General features: G+C 39.9%; 6 protein-coding genes across 6 annotated transcripts; 2 read left to right on the top strand and 4 right to left on the bottom strand.

Moving 5' to 3' along the window:
* Window positions 1-2,557: 2,557 nt before the first annotated feature.
* Window positions 2,558-5,564, top strand: LOC146724876 (uncharacterized). Its single transcript, XM_085488511.1, has one exon. The coding sequence runs from the start codon at window positions 2,782-2,784 to the stop codon at window positions 4,750-4,752; it is 1,971 nt and encodes a 656-aa protein (XP_085344637.1). The 5' UTR covers window positions 2,558-2,781; the 3' UTR covers window positions 4,753-5,564.
* A 1,783-nt stretch (window positions 5,565-7,347) lies between these two features.
* Window positions 7,348-8,310, bottom strand: LOC146724875 (uncharacterized). The gene has a single exon (XM_085488507.1). The coding sequence runs from the start codon at window positions 8,289-8,291 to the stop codon at window positions 7,365-7,367; it is 927 nt and encodes a 308-aa protein (XP_085344633.1). The 5' UTR covers window positions 8,292-8,310; the 3' UTR covers window positions 7,348-7,364.
* A 4,387-nt stretch (window positions 8,311-12,697) lies between these two features.
* On the bottom strand, window positions 12,698-14,050 carry LOC146724874 (uncharacterized). Its single transcript, XM_085488580.1, has one exon. The coding sequence runs from the start codon at window positions 14,048-14,050 to the stop codon at window positions 12,698-12,700; it is 1,353 nt and encodes a 450-aa protein (XP_085344706.1).
* A 473-nt stretch (window positions 14,051-14,523) lies between these two features.
* LOC146724873 (uncharacterized) lies at window positions 14,524-16,378 on the bottom strand (the record flags this gene model as incomplete). The annotated part of the gene is made up of 1 exon (XM_085488578.1): window positions 14,524-16,378. A coding segment is annotated over one exon (1,845 nt), but the record flags the coding sequence as incomplete, so codon positions are not given.
* LOC114945733 (uncharacterized) lies at window positions 16,304-22,414 on the bottom strand. Its single transcript, XM_085488533.1, has 7 exons — window positions 22,217-22,414; window positions 17,525-22,004; window positions 17,306-17,434; window positions 17,078-17,215; window positions 16,677-16,985; window positions 16,495-16,595; window positions 16,304-16,368 (listed from the first exon to the last, which is right to left on the bottom strand). Exons 2-6 carry the CDS (start codon window positions 17,856-17,858, stop codon window positions 16,540-16,542), a joined length of 966 nt encoding a protein of 321 aa, XP_085344659.1. The 5' UTR covers window positions 17,859-22,004; window positions 22,217-22,414; the 3' UTR covers window positions 16,304-16,368; window positions 16,495-16,539.
* On the top strand, window positions 18,793-19,601 carry LOC146724872 (uncharacterized). Its single transcript, XM_085488538.1, has one exon. The coding sequence runs from the start codon at window positions 18,831-18,833 to the stop codon at window positions 19,593-19,595; it is 765 nt and encodes a 254-aa protein (XP_085344664.1). The 5' UTR covers window positions 18,793-18,830; the 3' UTR covers window positions 19,596-19,601.
* Window positions 22,415-23,243: the final 829 nt, after the last annotated feature.

The following is a 23,243-nucleotide window of genomic DNA, read 5'->3' as shown; positions in this document are numbered from 1 at the left end:
CGTTCGGCTTAAAAAACGCCCCAGCGACGTTCCAACGACTCATGGATCAGGTTCTATGCGGACTACAAGGAATCGAACTTTTCGTTTATCTCGACGATATCGTATTGTACGCCAGCTCACTCCGGGAACACGAAATCAAGTTCAACAAACTAGCCGAGAGATTACGCAAGGCTAACTTGAAGCTCCAACCAGACAAATGCGAATTTCTGCGCAAGGAAGTCGGATATTTGGGCCACATAATTAGCAGCGATGGGGTAAAACCAGACCCATCTAAAGTAATCGCGGTAAAGGAATTCCCCAGGCCCCGCAACGCGAAAAATATTAAACAATTCCTTGGCCTTGCTGGATACTACCGTAGATTTATCCCGGATTTTTCTAAAATTGCACGGCCCCTTACAGACTTGCTAAAGAAAGACAAAGCATTTGTTTGGGAAGACGACCAAGAAAAGAGTTTTACGAAACTCCGCGACGCATTATGCTCTAAGCCCATTCTCCAATTTCCCGATTTTACGCGACCTTTCGTCGTCACAACAGACGCTTCCGGTTACGCTATCGGAGGAGTCTTGAGCCAGGGGGAAATCGGCAAAGACCTACCCATTACTTATACATCTCGTCTTTTGAATAGCGCAGAAAAAAATTATTCAACAATCGAAAAGGAACTACTAGCTATCGTCTATTGCGTCAATTACTTCCGTCCTTATATATATGGACGAAAGTTTACACTAGTTACGGATCATAGACCGCTGGTGTGGATGCATTCCGTAACGGACCCCACCTCACGGCTCATCCGATGGCGCTTAAAACTTGCGGAATACGAATATAGCGTAGTATATAAGCCGGGAAAAATTAACGATAACGCCGATGCACTTTCCCGAAACCCAATCCAACCTGCTAACCTAAACGTGATAAAGCAAATCCTACCTCTTGAACAAACCCGAGAACTCTCCAGTTCCGAGGAATCACTATTTAACCCAAAAAAAAGGCGATCCGTCGAAACGCCGCAACAAATCGGAAAATCGTCGCAGCAAACGGAAAGCGACGATACAGACGACCCACCAAACACGCGATCTTCTAACAAAACCGATATCAACAACGACGATATTAACAATGACGAAACCGGCGAAATAAGCGAGACTGAGAGCGACAACAGTTCCGATCCTAGCGACGACACCCCTATTTTCGATAATATAAATGATCGATTCGTGCAAAGAACTAAAATCGGACCGCAAGTTATATCGATCCCAGATAATTTCGTCACGCGTAAGGATAACCTAGTCGTTTTTGTCACACAACAAGGTATACCAATCGACCTTGGAGCTCGCATGCTCCAAGAGAACAAATCTTTGCCCATGATTAGAGGAGCAACTCTAGCCAGGGCAAAGGTAAACCGCGACGGAAATCGCCAAATTATATCGTTAGTCGTCAAAGAACGCGAATCGGGAATTACCGAAAAAGAGATACTACAAGAATCATTACAATCGCTGTTGGATGTCGTCAGAGAATTGGAACTGTCTTCTATCTCATTAGCCAGAGGCGATATCGACAACGTCCCCTGGAACGCGGTACACTCTTTACTAACGCGCATTCTAAGCGAAATTAATGTAAAAATATTCATTTGTAATAACGAAATATCTATTCCCCAAAAAACCGAGAGAGAAAACATTATCGCCGAAAATCATAATTCAGCGATCGGTGGCCATAAAGGCATCACAAAAACATACCAACGTATAAAGAAACGCTACCAATGGAACGGTATGAAAAATGACATTCAAATTTTTATAAAAAACTGTCGCCCTTGCCAACTGAAAAAATTAGTCCGCGTAAAGACCAGACAACCCATGGTTCTAACGGACACTCCTGGCACAGCCTTCGATAAAATCTCGATGGACATTATGGGACCGTTACCCGTCACACGGACTAATAACAAATATATACTTACCATACAAGATCTTTTAACAAAATATTCCTTAGCAATCCCTCTGCAACACGCTAACGCGATCGACGTAGCTGACGCGTTCACCAATGAACTAATATGCGTCTTCGGAGCGCCAAAAGCTATTTTAACAGATCAGGGATCGCATTTTCTAAATAGCCTAATGCGTAACATAGCAAAAAGGTTTAAAATTAAGCACTTCAAAACGACGGCTTACCGGCCGCAATCTAATGGCTCAATAGAGCGATCCCACCATGTCTTGTGGGAATACTTAAAGCAATACGTAGATAGAAACAATGATTGGGACAAATACTTAAAACTAGCGTCATTTTCTTATAATACTAGCGTACACGAAGGGACGCGATATACTCCCCATGAATTAGTCTTTGGGAGGATAGCCAAGTTGCCTTCCAATTACCCCGATGTCGCCGACGTTACGGACGAGAGTTACGCTAATTATCTTACAAACCTTTTTAACAAACTGAGTGACGCCCAAGCCGTCGCCCGCGGAAACTTAATAGCCGCTAAACAAAGGTCAAAGGTCTACTACGACCGCCGAGTTAACGCCCAACAGTTTCAAGCGGGAACCTACGTGTGCTTATTAAAAGAACCAAATAAAGGCAAATTAAGCAATCAATACACCGGTCCCTATAAAATCATTAGCCTCTTAGGTAATCGTAACGTTAAGTTAGCCATAAGTAGAAATAAGACAAAAATTGTACACGAAGACAAGCTAAAAGTTTCCCCACATCAAGACCCTATCGAGGAAGACCCCCACTCCGGGCCAGACGACTATATCTTGGATGCATCGGCGGAGGACCGGCCAGTAATCGACGAACCTCAGTAGAATGAAGACCTACGCTAGTATCCTAATAGCAGTCTCGCTGTTAGCCATAACCTCTGACGGACTAATAGGTTATGACTGCGGAGGGCATGGTCTAAACATTACTTCACTATCCCTCACGGATATCGGAGAATGTAACCTAGATAACATTGAAGCGGACAAAGAAGAAGTATATATACAACTGCTACAACTGAGCGAATTCGACCACACCATCGGACTCCAATGTAAGGTTGAAATCGATCGAACCATCTACTACTGTGGGATGCACTCACATGTATCCTTGGTGCACAATGGAAGGCGCGAATACATCCGCGAAGTATCGGCAGAAACCTGCAAGAAACTATACAACACCGGAACTATATTCCTGGGAAACAACGGCCTCATCACGGACATCAAGGTGAATACCACCAACCACCGTAGCTTGACCCTTGCAGGAACCACCAGAACCGACGGAACATGCTTCGGAACTCAGTTCAGCGACCCGTTTGGCACTTGGGATAACGTGGTCGTTCAAGCATCTATAAAAATTACCACCCGAAGACTCGAGCTCCCCGTCAGACATAGCACCAATGAAGTAATATTACCCTCCGGTGCTCGATGTCCCGTAGCTGAAGGAGAATGCAACGACGCAGATGGCTCAGCCACATATTGGACGGCGCTACCCAGCGATAACTGCCACTTCAATCGCTACGACGTTCTCTACCAAGGCCTAGCGCACCGCCTCTCATCTAAGCCTACACAGAGGGAATCACCGACTATCTACACAGTCACCACGCAAGAAACCACTTTTGCTTTAGCACGAACCACGGAAATAAATGTGTGCGGCTACAGAATTTTGAGGACGGAACATCCCAAACTCTGCATACTCGAGACTCAACCTGGACATACGTTTAAGGGCCACTCCAGAGTCCCAATCGATAACCTCGATATATTTTCCTACGTAAATTCCAAATTCATTTACGTGGAAAAACACTTGAAAACACAATTGACACAATTGTATCAAGACATAATGGAACAAAAATGTGCTTTAGAGAGACAAATTCTACAAAACGCTCTCTCTCTCGCCAGCATTGCCCCGGACGAAATGGCGCATCGAATCATGAAGGCACCAGGCTACACCGCCATTACGGCAGGCGAAGTCCTCCATTTGATTAAATGCGTACCGGTGGAGTGCCGAGTACGACAAGCTGAAAGATGCTACAACGAACTCCCCGTCACCCACCAAAACAAATCCCTCTTCCTGTTGCCAAGATCAAGGATACTTACTAAAACAGGAACACCCAGGGATTGCCACGAACTACTTCCAGCGATGTATCAAGTACACAACATCTGGTATCGTTTAACTCCAAAGCCAGTGGAATCAATGGCGCCGCCGATGATTCAACCACTAACCAAACCACAATGGAGATACGTCAGTCCAGATTCACTCGCCTCCAGCGGCATCTATACCAGCGAAGACCTTGATCGTCTTCGCGACCACATTATGTTTCCCATGGAGAAACCCTCTATGCTCAATACAATTGCTAGAGGAGCAATGGGACAAGAAGTCCCCGCGGGAAGCCTCTCTATGCTAAACCTGTTGGACGAGAAAACCCTCGACCAGCTAGCAGAAAATACGGGAGCCCGCTTGTGGAAAGGATTCGTAAGTTTCGGATCAGCAAGCGCTGGAATCCTCGGAATATTCGTCATCGTCCGTGTCGCCAAACTAATTATCGACACACTGATACATGGCTACGCACTCCATTCCGTATATGGATGGAGTTTGCACCTCCTGGGAGCCGTTTGGACCTCAGTAACAAACGTTTTACTGCACCTCGGAAAACCAGCGGACGAGAACCAGGACAACGGACGAGAGCTAACACCCCTAAATCCCCCTTCGACGACCGAAGTTTTTGCACCCCCGACAGAAAAAGTCCAAAGTGAAGTGCCTATAGACTACAAAGAACTGCGCAACCTCCTCAACGAAGGAGTATAGATCAATGATAAGTTAACAAAATTATACCTTGTAAATTCTACTACTAAGATCGGAAAACGTTGGAACATGGTCCAACATTTTCTTCTAAGGGGGGAGGTGTCACGTCCGGCTTGATTACTATGTCCGGGTATGTAAATTTTTTTCCACCTATAAGAAATAAATCCTAAAACTATCAAACATTATTTGAAAAACGCGCCAAAGCCGGCCATGACGCTTAACTCCGCCTAGAAACTAAGCGTGGCGCTTCGTAGCGCCTAAGGGTCTCCCACCACGGTGAGAGCCCCTACTCCGGAGAGTTCCCCCTCTCCAGGCCGCCGCAGGCCCGAGCCGCCGAAACGAAGGACCTCAGAACAGTCCCGAATTTCGTCAGTTCTCTGCGCGACACCGAACAGTACAGTCGCACTTCTAAATTCTAACTCTGAGTCCAAATTCTAACTCTAATTCTAAAATTCTAACTCTAAGTATAATATCCTAACTCTAAAATCTAAATTCTAAGTCTAAGTCTAAATTCTAAGTTCTAGTTTCAAATCCTGTACTACTATACGAATAAATCAGTGTATTCATGTGTGAAAACTAGTGTTCAGTACTCCTCAAAACTTCCACTCCCGTGATAAAATACGACAGCGTTTAAATCTGTCATACGGCATTTGAATTCAGAATAATTTAAACTGTTTTGGAGCGGACCACCGCTCATCACAGTTAGAATTAACATTCTCAGCATTTGCCAAAATAAGGAATTGATAGTGAGGTCCGCCGCATATCAACCCTCCTTATTTGAGTAATCATTCAGAGGATGCATCAAATTCATTATGCCTAAGACGCGACGCGCGGGAAGGAAGAATCAACTACGAAAACTAAACCGACTCTATCGTGAATCAGCGACCGAGGAATACTCTCAATTTCTCGGAGTGGAGTATCAGGCCGATCCTGAATACGAGGACATTTTCAACATTAAAAATAATAAGAGCGACGAACTCCTACAGTGGAAGTGCATACCAATAACGTTCCAACCACGACGCCTGCCGCCGCCAAACATCCCAGTGAACGACCCTCGCCGCACGCACTACCTCCAAGTACGAGCCGACACGATCAAGAAAGTGCTACTAAAGGTAAGTGAAATTCATGTTAACCTGAGGAATCGTGCGTGTTAGCAAATTCAGAGACGGTTTTACCACGTGGAAGAGAACATTCTAGAAAAATCTCCGACGCATTTTTCCTCTTTTCCATCGTCACTGCGGAAGCTATAAAAAAAGGGTCAGGCTATAAAACTAGGGTCGTCCACTGCACACGGTACAACTCTCGAACTTCTAACACGGAAAAACGCAAATAATTCAATCTTTTAAAAATCTTCGTGTCTCAAGAAATAACTTCGTAAATCCGTACAACAAAGTAGTCATTTAAACAATAAACTATTAAGAACACTCTCGATTTACCAACAGTATACCGACGTACGTTCTTTTATCGACGATCTTACCAACGATTTACCACCGGCTTATACCGACGGCCTTTACCGACGATCGTTACCGATAGTTGCCGACGTTATATCGACGCCACATCGACTCACTTTACCGACATTTACCGACCTCTCGACAACGCCCGGTCTCATCAACCATCTACGAGCGAACAACGCATGATCTTTTAATACAACTAACGTGGCAAGTATAGATGTGCCCAATCCCCTTTAGAGGTGTAACCCCTCTTCCAGGAGTTAATCTCCTAATACCTCTCGAGCCTCCGTATTACTGTCAAGTCGGTATCGGGTACATCCATTTTGAAACTAAAGCCGCTCTTTGTCTTTCATGCTTCGCCGCGTTACCTCGAACTTCTCAATTGTTCTGGACGCGGATCCGGAAACATAGCCTAACCATAGGTGGATTATTAGTTGGGATAGTTTGCGGAACTTGCAGCAACCGCCTCACCCTCTCACGGGCGGGTGACCTATGCGAACTTTGCGAGTCTGTATACGAAGACTACTCGCGTAACCCAGATAGGGTCCCGGCGAGGATAGAAGACGGAACCGCGATCATAACTGTAGAATTACAGATAGGCTCCACGCCGTAACTGCTACTTTAAGGGTAACACATTCTTTCCCTTTCCTCCGCATCGTGCAACCTTTGTCGGAAAACCCTTCGTCGTGGGTATCCCCGGAAAAATTTCCGTAATACGACGTTGTCTCGCGCAATAGTTCGAGTACGTGCAACGCGAATCATACACTCGCGAATAACACGCCGCGACTGCGAACGGGACGTAACACTAGCTGTTCTCTTAAGATTGTCACGCGATTGTTCAAAACGATGCTTGACAGCTACCTTTAACGGCATTTTATTTTCAACATCCTCGATTATATTAACCCCCCCGGCGCGCAAAGCTTCTTTACCCACTGCCCCTAGTCCTCTAGTTAAATAAGGCAATACGCGTCTGAACATTCCTCCGAGAAAACTACCTATTCCATGACCTCGTTGATAGGGTGAACCGACAAAAACTCGTGGAATTCCACCGCCGCGAGTTCCACCGTTTTGTAATCCGTTATAATACTCCGAATAATAATCCATATTAATGAACAAAATCCTTCTTTCTCATCAAAAAAATCTTTACAGAGTATTTTTAAAAATCTAATCGATACGTTTAAAATGTAAAGTCACCGTTAACGTGCCGGATTCAAATGGTATATTTTTTCCAGTATCGTCTTTTATATCGATTTCAATCCGTCGGAAATTTGTTAGGCGCACCGGGATATAATGCGGAGGTGAGAAATATTTCATTTGATTCGTTCCATATTCGTAATCGCGCCCCACCCCTGTGACAGGCACTATTCGGAGAAGAGGAGTTTGCACATCGCCTGTTATGTAAGGTTCGCAAATATCGCAATAAACGAACAGTTTATCGGGAATACCCCGCGCCATACTACACGCTTCGTAACTATAGAATCCTTCGCGACGTACTCCATTTTCGTCAAGAGAACCGAGTTGAAGAAAAATTGAAGTAGATTTTTCTTTGGAATTAAGCTTCGATGTCGTGAGCATAGAACAATAGTGACTTCTCCCCTTAGGAGCGTTATAAATAAAATCAGCTAAACCGATCATTTGCAAAAGTCTATCGGAAAAATGCATATAATGAATCAGATTGCAACCAGCGGGACACGCGAGGAAGAAAAAAATACTACCGCCTGTAAATTTTTCTTGCTCCAAACGAATATGGGAACCGGTTTCTTTGCACGACGAATTAATCGCGGAGACGAGCTCTTCCATATTATTATAAACGCCATTTGATATTACGGCTTCCTTCGAAATTAACACCTCATCTTCTTTATTTTTCTCTTTAACTTGAGGGTCGATATCGACGAAACTGAGTATATTTTCTCCGCGCCTTACATGAAAAAAGGTATTAGGGAATTGGATTTCGCTCAACCCGACTTCCCAGTCACCGTGTAAGTGCAGCGATTGAGGTAATTCCGTAATGAACGATGAGGTTTTATTGTCGGGGGAATAGCGTATACTGCTATTGCTTGGAAGAACCAGAAGAAATTGATCCACCCTCATTTCGAAGAATAGTTAAATTCGAAGCGGGTATCCAGGAGTTAAATTTAGAAGGATACCCTTGCCAGCTAACTAATAATTGTTTATTGTTACCGCGTCCTCTGCTTTTTATCACACGATCGACGATAAATTCCTTGTCGCGTAAGTCTTTAATAACCGGTGCTAATTCTTGTTCGTAAAAAATTCCGTCTATAATTTCACCCGATAAATCACTTAATTCATATACGCGGGATTTTCTCCATTCGAGAACTCGATGAATACGAAATATCTCCTCGCTCCACTTCGCCTCGTATTCTTTCTCGAAGGTTACTTTTGCTCTACTGACGCGTACGAGATCGTTCACGCGGTATTTAGCCTTTTGTTTACGCCCACGCTTCTTTTTCTTTCCTTTATCGTTATCCCATCGTCGTTTCATATTTTCGTCGTACCGGTCGATGCAGCGTGTATGCATCCTGTGATTTAAGCCACTCGACGACTTTGTTACGCGTAAAATTCGGTTTAACGGCTCGCGATAAATTGTCCACCGCAGAGTAGCCTGCATAATGCGAGGGGTCGTAATACAATTTTTCGAATTCCATCAATTGAGATTTATCCAATGGAGTAAACCTCTTCTTCTCTTTGACGGAGAAACTACGGTATGTGATAATGTTCTATCGTCGTCACCGTCGTCGTCGTCACCTTCCTCGTCGGCGGATATAAATTGCGTATCTCCTTCGGTTTCACTCGCTTCGTCTAACCTGTGACTGTACGATTTTGAACGTGTGATCGGAGTGGAGGATCCGCGAGGTAACGCGGTAGTAATATAGCGAGATCGCGCGCCTACTTTTAATAACTTTTGATTTCCTATGAGACGCGGTGACGTACCTATGTCACGTAGTAATCGAGCAAACTGATTTCTTCCGGTTGCTTCTACCGTTTTTCTCTCGCGTACCGCATCGTTTATAAGTTCCGCGATATTCGAACCCTCCACAATGTCGCCGTCTATAGTTACGAGCCCTTGTCTATTCCAGTTAATCTTAGATGACGGAGCAAGGAGCAGTTGCTTCATTATCAAGCGTGCTTTACTACGATAACTTTTCGGAACACTATTAAGTATTTTTTGTATCATTTCCGCTGATTGATCGCGTTTTTTCTCGAAACTACTACTACTACTAGTGGCGCTAATGTTACCGTCGCTGGTAATTAAAGTTTGCGTTTCCATAAGTTCATCGTCATCATCGAAGTTATTATCCTCTTGCTCTTTCGTGTCTTCGTCCTGTTCTCCATCGCGTTCATCGCTGGCGTGCACGTTTTTGCGTAAACGTTTTCTCGCAGCACGAATAAATTGAAGATAACGCTGAAGTACCTCCTTATACATTTTCCATCTTTCGTCCTCGCTGACCTGAGGTGTGAGATTCAGAATACGCCACATCTCTGCATCGAGCCGTGACAAAGGAGTTCCCGGGGTCCGTACGGAATTATTAGTATCATTTTCCACATTCGATATCTCGGTAATTTAATTCGATGAATTATCGGCCGACGCGTTAGAGGAAATTTCCGGTTGTCGCTGCAGTCTTTCGAGATTTTCCGACAAAATGAAAACCATTTTTTTTGTTCTTTCTATTATTGAATTGTAAATATTTTATCTTTTTCACATTTGACGCAACAAATATACACAGAATAGCGTCCCTTTTTTAATCTCCAATGATCCGGGATAATATAGCTCCGAGTATAGGAGCAATAAGATAGGGTAAGAATCCGCCGCGTTGCACCAATAGTTTTCTCTTAACTTTCAAATTATCTTTTTTCGCAGCAATACGACGTAGGATCGATTTGTGTCTAGCAAGGCGTTTCTTTTCACTACTCGCAAGCGGTACGTTACCTTTAAGAGTATTGAAAACGCAATCTTGAATACACTTAATGAGATTATTATCGACGGAACGTAAAAACGCTGTTCTTTGATTTTTTTTCAGATAACATAAAGTTTTCAAAAGATTCGTGTTTCTTTCGCCGATAGATCGTCTAGCGATTTTTACCGCGCCGTCGGATGAATTCTTCGACGACGACGATGATGCCGGTTGCGATTTTTTTTCTTTTTTTACCATCGCAGTGTAATTGCACGAGTGACAAGTCGTGTGTGAATACGAGCCTTTTATACGCCTCCGCCTCTTTTGATCGATCTACGTGAAATGTACGCGTAATGCAGCTTATCGTTGGGAAAGATACACGTCCGAAATCGATATTCATCTGGAGTCGATTGTTTTAAATCGAGCAATAAATACCCGTGAGGCTTCGAGGTAGCGTCGTAGTACGCTTCTTCCATAAACTTAGGATCGTCCCGATATACTTGACGCGCTAAATGCCGAATTTGCGCGCGATCGCGTGGATTTTTGAAAACTACTATGTAATTCGCATTGAGAGATATGTCGCGTTGTCCGCGTCCCTGATGGAAGAGATTTTGCGAAATGAGAATAACACTGAGATTCTTATGATGGCTTCCTTTAGTAAACAGATCTACGATAACATCGCACGATGACGACTCTCTCATAAGATCGTCGATTATCACTAATTTCGGGGTGAGTGGATTGTAAGAAAAATCTTCCGGGCGCGGTAAACCCTCGTGAAATTCGATTATATTTTTCTTCGAGTTTATCGGAACGCTATTTGCATATACGTTCTTTTTTCTTACGCTACTCTTCTCTTCTCTTTCATTTTCATCGCATTGCAGGCGTTGATAGGCATCTTGCCACTCGGCGTAATAAAATAAAATTCTCTCGAATCGAGTATCGGACACGTCGAACAAATAACGAAGAAATGTTTTCACGAAAATCGTTTTTCCACATTCCGTAGGTCCGCAAACGATCGACGTCCAAGGATGTTTCCAGCGTACATCCATTTCCCCAAAATGAACGCGATATTCACCGTTTACGTACAATCTCGTAAATGAAAGAAAGTCTAATCCGGCGCGTTCTTAAAAACAAAAGTTAGCGTAAAGAGCGTCCGTGTATTTAAATTTTAATATTACTCATAGTATGAAATGAGTTACGGCGGAAAAAGCTTATTCGCGCACCGGGGGCCAACCCGCGGCGGTCGCATGCTCGTGCTAGCGAATAGCGCCGATCAGCTGACGAGCGCCGATCAGCTGATGAGCGCCTGGTTAGCTTGCAACTACCGATCAGCTGATGAGCGCCTGGTTAGCGCACCGCTACCGATCAGCTGACGAGCGCTACGTTGCGCTGCCCACAATCAGCTTTTAATCAAATGTTCTCGTTGGTGTGTATGTCTTGCGATAGCGGACGTATGTGAGTTCGGCATGAATATATTTGAATATATAAAAATTGTACGTAACAAGAATTTTTTAAAAATTAAATATTTTTATGTTAAAGTTTTTCAGACAAAAAAAAATTATATTAAAAATTTTTGTTAAAAAATTTAATATTTCACTAAATAAAAATGATTTCGCTTAAAAGGTTAATTATTATTATTAAAACTAGAATGGGGAAACAATATTTTTTATTAAAATATATAAATTTTATTACTGAACAATATTTTTTATTAAAAATATAAATTTTTGTATTTATATTTACAAAGTATTTTTTTCTTATTACTAATATCTACATCTTCTAACTTTAGTTAAACTATTCCTTATCCTTTCTAATATAAAAATAAAATTTAAACTACGGGTATTTTAAAACTACGATTTATAAAATATAGTATAAAGTATAATATTTTATAATATTTGATGAATTACATTTTACTTTTAAAATATTTACACTTTTATATAATATTTGCATTGCTATGCAAGTGGCGGAAAACGCACGCGTATCTCCGCAAAGATAGAAGAGTGAAGAGGAGAGCAATGTCATTGTTTCGGTAAATAACCGTAAGGAAGAGAATATCGATTTTTGATAAATCTTCGTTTTAATAACACAGGCTTGCATATTTTTGTTTCGTCACGCGTTATTATATCGTGAAATGCGGTTCGCCGAATGGCTTTAAAACGAAGATTTATCGATGTCCCAGGAATCGCCTCTTCAACCTGTTCTCCGAGCGCTTTCTCTTCCCGTTCCTCTTCTTCTTCTTCTTCTTCTCTTTCTTTACGCAACAATAAATCTTTAATACTATTAAAATTAACTAAACGCGAGTTTTCAAAATTCAAGGTTATACCCTTTACTTTGCAAACTTCGCGTGAGTCCTTCGGGTGTACGGACCACATATGCGTAAAATTTCGGACCACCGGATACGAACGACTCGATGTAACTACCTTGTCCGTAGCTAGCGAGTTCATCCGTCATGTCGCCTAAAAAATTACCCGTATGCGGTTCGTATTCCTGCGGATCTCCGCGACTTACATAAATACAGGAATCCGTGTCGTAATATAAAACGCGCTTGTCTAATTTTTCTAAATAATCATACAATTTTAATCGCGCTTAAGCCGTCGTGTAAGCCGCTATTATAACATTAGTAAGAGGCGAAGGTACGATCGCCTCTTCTCGTAGTCGAAACGAAACATATATCACCTCATCGTTTACAGGCAATATATCGGTTATTTCATGTTGAAGGCTAGTGAGCAAACTCATTAATCGTTCTTGTGTTTTGACAATCACGGTATTCGGTAAGTTTGCACGTTGACCAAATTTACCCCAAAAAAAATTCAAGTATAATTTAGCCACCGAGCGTAAACCGGAATTGTGTGCAATGTTATCTTTTTCAAGAACGATTCCTTCTACTTCCTCATACTCACGGATGTAACGCTCTTTAGCAACGTTATCGACACAGTTGCTCGGCCATCCGCTAGCTTCTTGCTTTAATTGTAGAAAAGTATTGATGTATTCCGTAAATAGACCCCCTTGTCGCGTACCGGTTTCGTAACGAGTGATGTTATATTGCCAAATCTCACTAACCCCTGTCACAAAATATCCTTTCTCGATTGCTTTTCGTAATTCGCACGATATCCATGTACCTTCGAATTCGCGTTCGTGAGCTTCGTGAGTACACGCAATCTGAGAAAATGTTTCGCAGCAACTACGGCATAACGCAAATAATAATTTACCCTGCACGCGATAGGGTAATACAGGATGAAAGAGATCGCGGGGAGGAAGTACTTTACATCGCACGACCCCCTCGACTGAATCGAAATTATATCCCGGTGATAATCCGATTAATTCCTCGCATTCCTCACCTACGTATATTGTCGGATGACCGATCCGAAAATCACCGGTCTTCAACACAAACGGATACAGAGAACATACATCCACGTAACGTATCTTTTCCGTACCCGTGATCTCGTATCGCGTTACGATATTTCCTGTGCGTCCGCCGTAAAATGAGTCTCGGGGATCGAGCGGTTTGACGTCTATCATTTGATGTCGATGTAGATATTCGCGCATCTCGACATTTTCATTCATCTCGCGATCAAAGTAGCATTCCCATTTCTCAATCACCCTATATCCGCGCTTACGAAGACGAAATGTCGTTGCAACGGTGTGTTCGTAGCGTGAATCACATGTATCTGTACGATCTGTCGAAAGCAGTCTATCGCGATTTACCCGAAAACATCTTGGACAACCATGCCAAAAACAACCGTGAAACTGTAATGCGTAATATTGCGTTACGTTATTTTCTACCGACTCGTAGTATCCATCGACTAGCGTACCATCGCGTAATCGATATTCTCGAGCGCGACCGCCATGGATAATCTGATGAGCGAGCTCCCGCTCTTTCCATATCAACCATTGCAGGGCTTTACGCGAGTGAATATTCGCATGTCTGTATCCCCCCATTGGAATGATACCGATCTCTCTTTCGCGTAAAAAGTTTTTTCTAAATACTCGCATACACGTTGAGGCGATGGTTGTGCATTCCTCGAATGGACACACGTTTCCACGCTCTAAGAATATTTTTCTAAAAGCCATACACGCTCGTCTAAGGATATCTACATCGTTACGACAATAAAGCATTATTTCACGTTGAAAATCAAACACATAGTTCGCGCGCGTCATCTCGGAGTGCCACGCGAGAAATTTTTCGCGTTCTTTCATCTGCATAGAATCGGGTGAATAACATTGAACACCGGGTAACGCTCCGACATAAGACTGATTATCGATAGTATTGAATAAATGTGGAAAAATGCCTTTATTCGTACCTTCTGTCAGTCCAAAAGCTTTAGGTAATTCGGATAAACGCATCGGCATGTAATTGATACTATCGATAAATTTCGTATGACCTAGCGTTAATACAATTATTTTCGTACCGTTTAAAATGACTCAAGGCTCTAAGACATGGTTTTCAACGATATATTTCAAAATAAATTGCGCGTCGAATGATTTCGCGTTATGCGCGATGCAAATTATTTGTTTAAAATATTTTGTCGGCCGCGTTACGAAATCTACAAATTCCTGCACAGGGTTGCGACAAAATATAAATTCGCGAATACCACACCAGCGACATCGCATCGACATTTCATCCATTTCTGCACACTCCTCGCAAATTTGTTGAGCGACGCAGAGCGTAGGTACGTGAATTTTTACATTTGTGCTACCTTGGAGCGTTTCGTCTTGCCTCGTCTCAATGTCATAAAACACGAATGTGACCCGGCTTTCTACGCGTTCGCGAGTCTGATTAATCGAACCTTCGGCGTCATCGTCGTCGTCCTCGTTTCTCCGCTGTTGTTGTTCGCTATTTCCATACGCGTGTTCGGAAGTGCTCGGATAGGGACGATTATCGCCATGCCGACGAAGGGGAAGCATGTAACAAAGATGATTCAAAGGTTGAAGAGAACGACACGTAGCGCAATAAGCCGTGTCGCATTCGTGTTGATTATTTCTTTGAATCAAACGTCCGCAATCTTCGCAAAATCGTATAGTTTCACAAACACTCCGACGTGATTTACCATCGTATGATTTTACCGCGCGATGACGCTCCAAGCAGGCATGATTGAAAAATTCACGTCTACAATTATCGCACCTAGTACGATCCGCGAATGATTGCTCGCACGGCGGCTCTCCGTTACATCGCGGACATTTATTAGAGCATCGATGCTCTCTCACATCGGAGCGGTAACTTAAATTACACGGGATACAATATCCCCGCCCGCCTGCTGCTGCATTTAAATTTAAAATTACATCGAAATGTTTATTATTTAAACTGTATAATAGATTTAGACGAGTTTTTATTTCCCGCTGCAAAGTGGTTAGAAATTCGTTTCCATCGAATAGCGGATTACCCCCTCGACCAAAAGTATCGTCGTTATATATTATTATCGCGACATTTTCGCTCGCGAGATATTGCTGAAAACGCTCGATTTCATCAATTCCACACCCTTCCTCCGGAATCGTGACACCGGCATTCCTCGTAAGTTGCAACGCAAACTCGCGCTGTAACACCGAGTTTTGTCTTCTCACCGCATTCCATTTCGCGTGTAACTCTCCCGTGCGTAAATTTCCACGCTCGTTAAAAATTAGAGCCGATACAAGTGCGCGAGGAAGACATAAATTATCGGTATTGGAAATTGTTAAAATCGAGCGTTTAGCAATAACATCGTGCGTAATCCTGTTACGGCCGCGACCAATGGGAGGGGTGACTTTAAAAATCCGAATGTTAAATTCTTGCGCTATATCGTGTCCTCCGCAACTTTGCGCTAACGAGCTTACGAGTTCCCAAATATTTTCGTAAGTCAAATCTCTCAAAGGTCGGAACGATATACCTGCGGGGCCGCGGGTTAAACTTGCGGAATCGAAAGATATACCGACATAATCCCTCGGTTCGCACGAATGCAACGCGTACTCGTGAAGTTCGCGAAACGCATTTTCTAACCACTCATACACGTTTGCTCCTTCGGGTATCGGACGAATACGGAAACTAATTTCCCGTCCTTCTACACCAAAAGTTCTAAAGCGACGCACGTTTTCCGCCAACATTATTAAATATCTAAAATTACCATCAGGCTCTTGATTCGCGATTTCTTCCTCCGCTTCTTCTTCTTCTTCCTCTTGTCCACTAGCAGCCTCTAAATGTCGCTCTTCGTCGGAAGTTTCCTCAGCGGAGCGGGTTTGGGAATCTTCTTGTTGTATTCTGACGTTCCTTCCCCCACCACTCTGCACTGTGAGAAATAAAAATTATATTAACAAAATAAAATATTTAATAAAATATTACTCTTTTACGTTTGAATTTTTATTAATAATGTGAAAATGTTGTTATTAATAATAATTATGTTAAGTTCACTTACGTTTTAATATTCTTTTACCGGGGTATTTGTATCACGGTGCGAGGGTTAATACTCCGGTGAATATGAAATTTCGGGCGCGATGTTAGGAGAGAAAGAAATTCCTAATAAAATTTTATTTTAATTAAAATAAACAAAAAACTTAAACGTAGGAGAAGATTAAATATAAAATATGAAATTATTACCTTCCTCACCCATCGCCCCGCTATTTTCTTCTTCTTCTTCTTCTTCTACAGAAAACGTGGCGTTGTTATTTTCATCTTCCACTTCTTCTTCATCTCCCGTTTGTTCTTCTCGATCTTCCGGCTCTTCTTCTTCATCTTCCGTTTGCTCTATTTCTTCTTCTTCCAACTCTTCATCTTCCTCCTCCTCCTCCTCCTCCTCCACTTCCTCCTCCAGCTCCTCATCATCTTCCGAAATCGTGTTTATGTCCTCGTCGATTTCCTCCCCCAGTTCTCGCTCCTCTACGACCACGTTTTCATTCGCCGCGTCATCTAATATTTATCAGTCATATATTATTAGTATTTCACATAATTAAAAAATCTTTTGTGTTGATATATAGCACTGTAGTATTTTTCTTACTTACTTTCAAGCGGAGTAAATATGGCCGCCTCATCGAACGGACTTACTTCGCGAACCCGCACCTCTTTCGCGTCGTTATCACTTTCGGCTAAATCAATAACCGGATGTTCCAGCTCCGGCGTTAACACGATGCGTGCACGGCCTGGAACGTATATTATTTTTATTAAAAAATTTCCTGTTTAATATAATGTTTTCTAGCAGCGCGATATAATTTATGATGTTAAAAACTTACGCGAAGGTCCGGGCTCCGGCGAAGAATCCGCTCGTCGTCTTCTATTTAACCTTAATCTAAGTGATACGGGGCGATTCTCTAGTACGCGCAACCGGTTTCCTGTAACGCGTGCGACAGGGCGTACGAAAGCTAAAGTTTAAGCGATTTAAATAAATAATTGGGGTAGTTTTAATTAATTTTTATTTATAATTAAGTGTAAAAAAAAAAATAAAAACTTACCATTATTATCTTCTCCCCGGAGAACTCGATGAAAATGTAGGAGGAGATATTCTATGTGACCTGCTGCGTCGTTTTCTTTCTCACCACCAAAATAGTATCGCGACTCGATCACCTCACCCGCGATAATCACTAATTCGCGAAAAACTCTAAAATGTCCTAGTCGGAATAATACCGCTAGCACAGCGTTGGGACATTCCCCCGCGAATTTTCCAAAAATATTGAAGCATTTGTCTTCACTCGCGCATGTTAATTCATATATATGCTTGGAAAAATATTTTCCGCATAAACTCTGCGCTAGTGATAGACAAATTTCAATTACTTTTTTCAAACTCATTATTTGAAATTTAATAGTACACTTGCGTCGAATACGTGAGTACGTGAGAGACGAAATTCAAAAATGTAGCTAGCTAACTTAACTCCGAGAGCCGTATTTATACGTTTATGGAAATCAAAATGGGGGATTTTCAGGTAACTTTTTCGATTTATTTTATCTTTTTTATCTTTTTTCTCATAGACGTGTATTCTTACCCATGTTTTATATATATATATATGGTAATCTTTACTTAGATACAGAAAATATTTAATCTAGGGCGATATTTACTTAATTACGAAAAGTTTATAGAAATCAAGATGAGGAATTTTCAGGTATCTTTTCTCGATTTTATTTTATCTTTTTTTATCTTTTTTTTATCTTTTTTCTCATAGCCGTGTATTTTTACCCATGTTTTATATATATATGGTAATATTTACTTAGATACAGAAAATATTTAATCTAGGACGTTATTTACTTAGTTACAAAAAGTTTATAGAAATCAAGATGAGGAATTTTCAAGTATCTTTTCTCGATAGCGATAGGAATTTTATATTTTCTCTGAAGTCAGATTTAAAATTATATCATTTATATTGTTTAAAAAATTTCCCTTCCACATTAATAATTATATCGTTTATATTGTTTAAAAAATTCCCCTCCCACATAATTTTTATTATACTACGCATGCATTTTCTCTCTATCGCTTTATTGTTTAAAAAATTCCCCTTCCACATTAAAAATTATATTATTTATATTGTTTAAAAAATCCCTTCCTCATAATTTTTATTTATCTACGCATACATTTTCTCCCTACCATTTTACTATTTTATCTTCCTTCTTATAAATTTTCTTGAAAATCTTCGCTCACTCGTCTTTCATCGTCCGGACTTTCAAGTTCGTTAGTAAAAAAGTTTGTTAGTAAAAAGTTCTCGATTTTTCGATTTTTCCGTGTCTTTGATTATTATATCTTTGATTTTCTACGCGGTAGCAACTACCATGACCAATCTTAAGAAAATCGAGCAACAACCACGTATGCTGCTGTCAACAACATACGGATTGAATTCATCCTACACGAAGAAAATTCAAGTGGGTCTTATGACGGAAGACAACGTCGAACTGGATTTTCTGCCTGTTGTTAAATTAACATCTCACGGAGCTGTAGGGATTTGCTTCGACATGGAATCGTGGCAAAAATTTCAAGAAAACATGAAAACGATGTCGAGCTACTTAAACGGTGATAAAATTAATTTGAGCTCGATCATCTTTAACAAGATAATTGTAAATTTCACTACCGCATATGGTGCTAGAGCCATACTAATAACATATCGTAAAAACGAGCAAGAAGATCTTTCTTCCGAGACTGTGGAGGATACGAACGAAAACGGACCGAAGGCGAAGAAACGTAAAACTTACAACATTGCGATAGTCATGCAGAGAACGACTTTTCAAGGTGTAGAAAATATAGTTGATTGTGTGAACGCTAATTTAAATCGTCTAAATTTTATTTCAACTAATGTCAACGAATGTGCTCGATATTTAATTAACGAAATACAGTTAAATCTTCCTGTCAACGGTAGCATTAATAACAGTATCGTGAAACTCACGATCAGAGGTAACAGTAAGGAAATAGAACGTAATGTACGTACCCAACTGAAAGATTTAACATTTCTCGATGTATACTTTGAGATAACATTTTTAGAAATAATTTCACTTTATTTCGAACAAATTGTACATACAATTATATCAAAACGTAAATTTTAATAATTATTCGACGAATATTTTCTTGAAATGTTTGTGAATAATTTTATTCTGTAAAAATATTTTAAATATAAATCATATTTGTACTTTTAAAACCATTGTTCAAGTTTCTTTCACTTCCTCTTTCCAGAAATTTCCTCAACATCCATGTTTCTGTTTACCTTCATTAAGCAACGAGTTATTTTAAAATAAAATTTTATCCGACATCTTTTCAACAATAAGCATTCTTTCTAATCTACGATGATGCATTATTTTTTTTATCGTGACACGAGTCGGAATGCTCGCCAGTACAAATATTTGCGTGTTCTTTTTTTATTACCCTACGGCATTGTCAGTTACTACCTGCCACCGATCCCCGGTCGACCGCATGACGCTTTTCTTGGTCAAAATGTTTTTACCCCACCCCGTCTAATATCGACCATTTGATTCGACGAGCTATCCTTGCCATACGTATACCCTAACTGTTTTTACCCCACCCCGTCCAATATCGACCATTTGATTCGACGAGCTATCCTTGCCATACGTATACCCGTACCCCCATACCGTACCCTACGCAACTTTAGCTTAAATACCTCATCTAATCCTTAGACTAGTAAGATCTCGTTTAGCTCAACATACTAGGACCCTGCTCGGAAACACGAAGGCCCCAGGTTCAAATCCAGAGGAAATCAGAAAAAATAAAAAAAAAATAAAAAAAATTCTCATCCCCACCTTTCGGGGCCAGTCGCCATTTTTTTTTCCCCAACACCCTCTCCCCCTACACCCACACTCGGAAAAACCAGACGCCGGTGGTGGGGGAAAGATAAGATAAGACTCGGCGCCAGACGGGTCGGTGGTGGGGGTTTGTTATGACGGGCCATAGTGCCCACTATACTACTAATATATATTAAATATTCTAAAACTACTAGAATATTGCTTAAATATTAAATAATATTATGCGCTTACATGGTTTATGCACAATACAATTCAAATTATAATAAATATTTTTAAAGTAATAATAATAAATTTATTCTATATAATGTATAATAATATAGAAAATATTGAAAAAAAAGAAAAAGAAATTATAGAAAAAGTGGGACGCGAACTGGCAACCTTTATACTTGTAGTTCGTTGCTAAGTCCGCTGTGAGTCGAAAAAACTAAGGAATGTACTAAACTTCACACCGCGATTTCTCATCAACGCTTGAGAGACGCATTGTTTTCAAATAATATGTATTACTTTTATATGAATACTATATTTCTACAATAGTTCAATAAAATCGGTGACCCGAAGGGTTGACACTTTTATATATTATAATTCAAGGGTAGGTGCTAATTAACGCTAAGATAGGTTGGATACGTTGATAAGACTTTTATAATCTCAAAACAATCAAATTTATAAAATCAAAGGAAGATTTAAAAATAAGGGATTTTTGACCCAGAAGCAGAATTTAAATCAACCATTGTAAACTATTTTTGAGATTCTATAAAATAAATACTTTAAATACTTTAAGCGCTACAACTTTTGTTTGAAATTTTTTTTTAAATGTATTTTATAAATGCAGTTTATAAAATATTCAATAATTTCCAAACTTTAAGCACATCCTGTAAGTGTAAAGTAAATTATGTAAATCAAAACATTAAATTCTCCACATTACTACTTATTTTTCCATATATAAGTGTATAATTGATTTTATTTTGAATAGACATCATGGCTATAAAGTTTAAAATCTTTATATGACTTCCAATAATCGATAATAAATTTTGATTTTCACAACTTTCCCCGGACCTGGTGAACAAATAATTGTTTTTTTTTGCTTCTAAAAAATTCCAAAAAGTTTTCAGTTGTTGATTTATGTAGGTTCTGCTTTTAGGTCAAAAATAGTTTATTTTGACATCTCTCCTTAAAAATATAATAAAAGAATGGCAATTTCTTGTAGAAAGACCGCGCGCTCGAAAAACGTCGACCAAGAAGGACGATTGGCTTGCTAACACCGAGAACATCGTCGTAAAAAGCAAAATTTTTTTTTTACTAGTATCTACGTCTTAAGCGTCGTCTCAAGTGAGGGCGACGTTATATCGCCGAATTTCTTTCACAAGAGAAAACCGGTTACAAAGGAAATATTTTGAAGATTTCTGAGGATAGCTGATGAAGCTTTGGATGGAGGTTGTGACCCTGGGAAACTGCACATTTTCAATAAGACGGCGCTCTCGCTCACATCAGTCATTTAATTCAAAATTAGCTCTCTAACGTGGATATGTTTTGGTCGAAGGAGGATTTCTAGCCTTGTAATAATCCCGATCTTAACCCTCTCGACTACTACGTGTGGAGTGTAATCGAAAGACACACCTAGTCTAGACATCTCAAAGTTGTTTCCCTTCGGGCACTCATCGAAGTAGCGTATACGATTATAGATCACGAAGACATGTCGCACTTTAGAACAAAAATTTGGGAAAATTGATAGAAGCGTAAGACGACTATATTAAATAAGAAATTTTATAAATGGGATATAAAAACTTTTTTTGTATTTTTCATATTAAATAAAATAAACTTTTCCACGTAACGAACTTTTCTATAAAACATTTTTTTTATATTCTAATAGGATTATATACCAATACATCTGTCATTGACATCATGTTACTTACCTGCTATTTCCGTCCAATAATAATGAAATATTTTCGACACGTTCATTGTGTACTTCTACTCAATTCTGTGAGCAATTGATATGATTATGTTCAGTTTATACCTCGAGAAAGAAAAGGATTTAATATAAAAAAAACTTATTGTTAGCTACAACTAATATCTAAAAAGTCAAACATTCAACACTATTCTGTCTGATTAGCTTATTGTTCTGTCTTTTATAACTAGTGAAAGATAGAACTTTGTACTTGACGATCCATGTAATTTATATGCAAATATATGTATCTTAAGACTTTATGAAAAAAAATTAAAAGTAAAATATATTTCGGGATCAAATAAAAATGTAATAAAAAATATATAAAAAATATAAAGGCAATGAGAGCCAGCACGGTTAATGGGGCACACAAATTTATTAAATTAATAATAATATAAATATGATAATTTAAAATCAATTGATACAAAGTTTTGCTCGTATATTGTAAATACAACTAGTGATAAATAAAAAGGCCAACTTATCGAGCAATTATTAGAGTTGTTTTGTCAAATAAAATTTATTCCATGTATAAACTAAACATAAAACATTATGTAAAAGCTACAAACATTCTATACTCAAACTTAAATAAAAATTACAATCATTATAAAATAAACGTTTCAACCGCACGCGGTCTTCCTCAGTATTATATTACAGTAATTATTAAAAAATACAAAATCATACAAAAATTCCACATAATATCGAAAATTAATGTTAGTTTTTCAATAAGAGTCGAGAATTTATAAGCAATTAAAGCGTGTTTCAATCCGTCATATCCAACAAATGTTCGCCTCGATATAATCTTTAATTTTAATCAAATCTCGAAAAGTTTCATCGTTAATATGCGAGAAATTAATACGTTCCGTAGGCGCTGCGATTAATAAAAAATTGACGATTAACGTATGTCAAAAATTAAAATATATATCCTTAACAATTAGCATTATGCTTACTTGACATCGTCCTTTTTGACAATTTTAACCACGTTTTTTTGAAAAAGTTAT

The sequence above is a fragment of the Nylanderia fulva genome, unplaced genomic scaffold (genome assembly GCF_048542155.1).
Source record: "Nylanderia fulva isolate GAGA-0341 unplaced genomic scaffold, ASM4854215v1 Scaffold112, whole genome shotgun sequence".
Lineage (NCBI taxonomy): Eukaryota > Metazoa > Arthropoda > Insecta > Hymenoptera > Formicidae > Nylanderia > Nylanderia fulva.
Note: the sequence above shows the minus strand (reverse complement) of the source record. Positions and strands in the feature narration are given on the sequence as shown.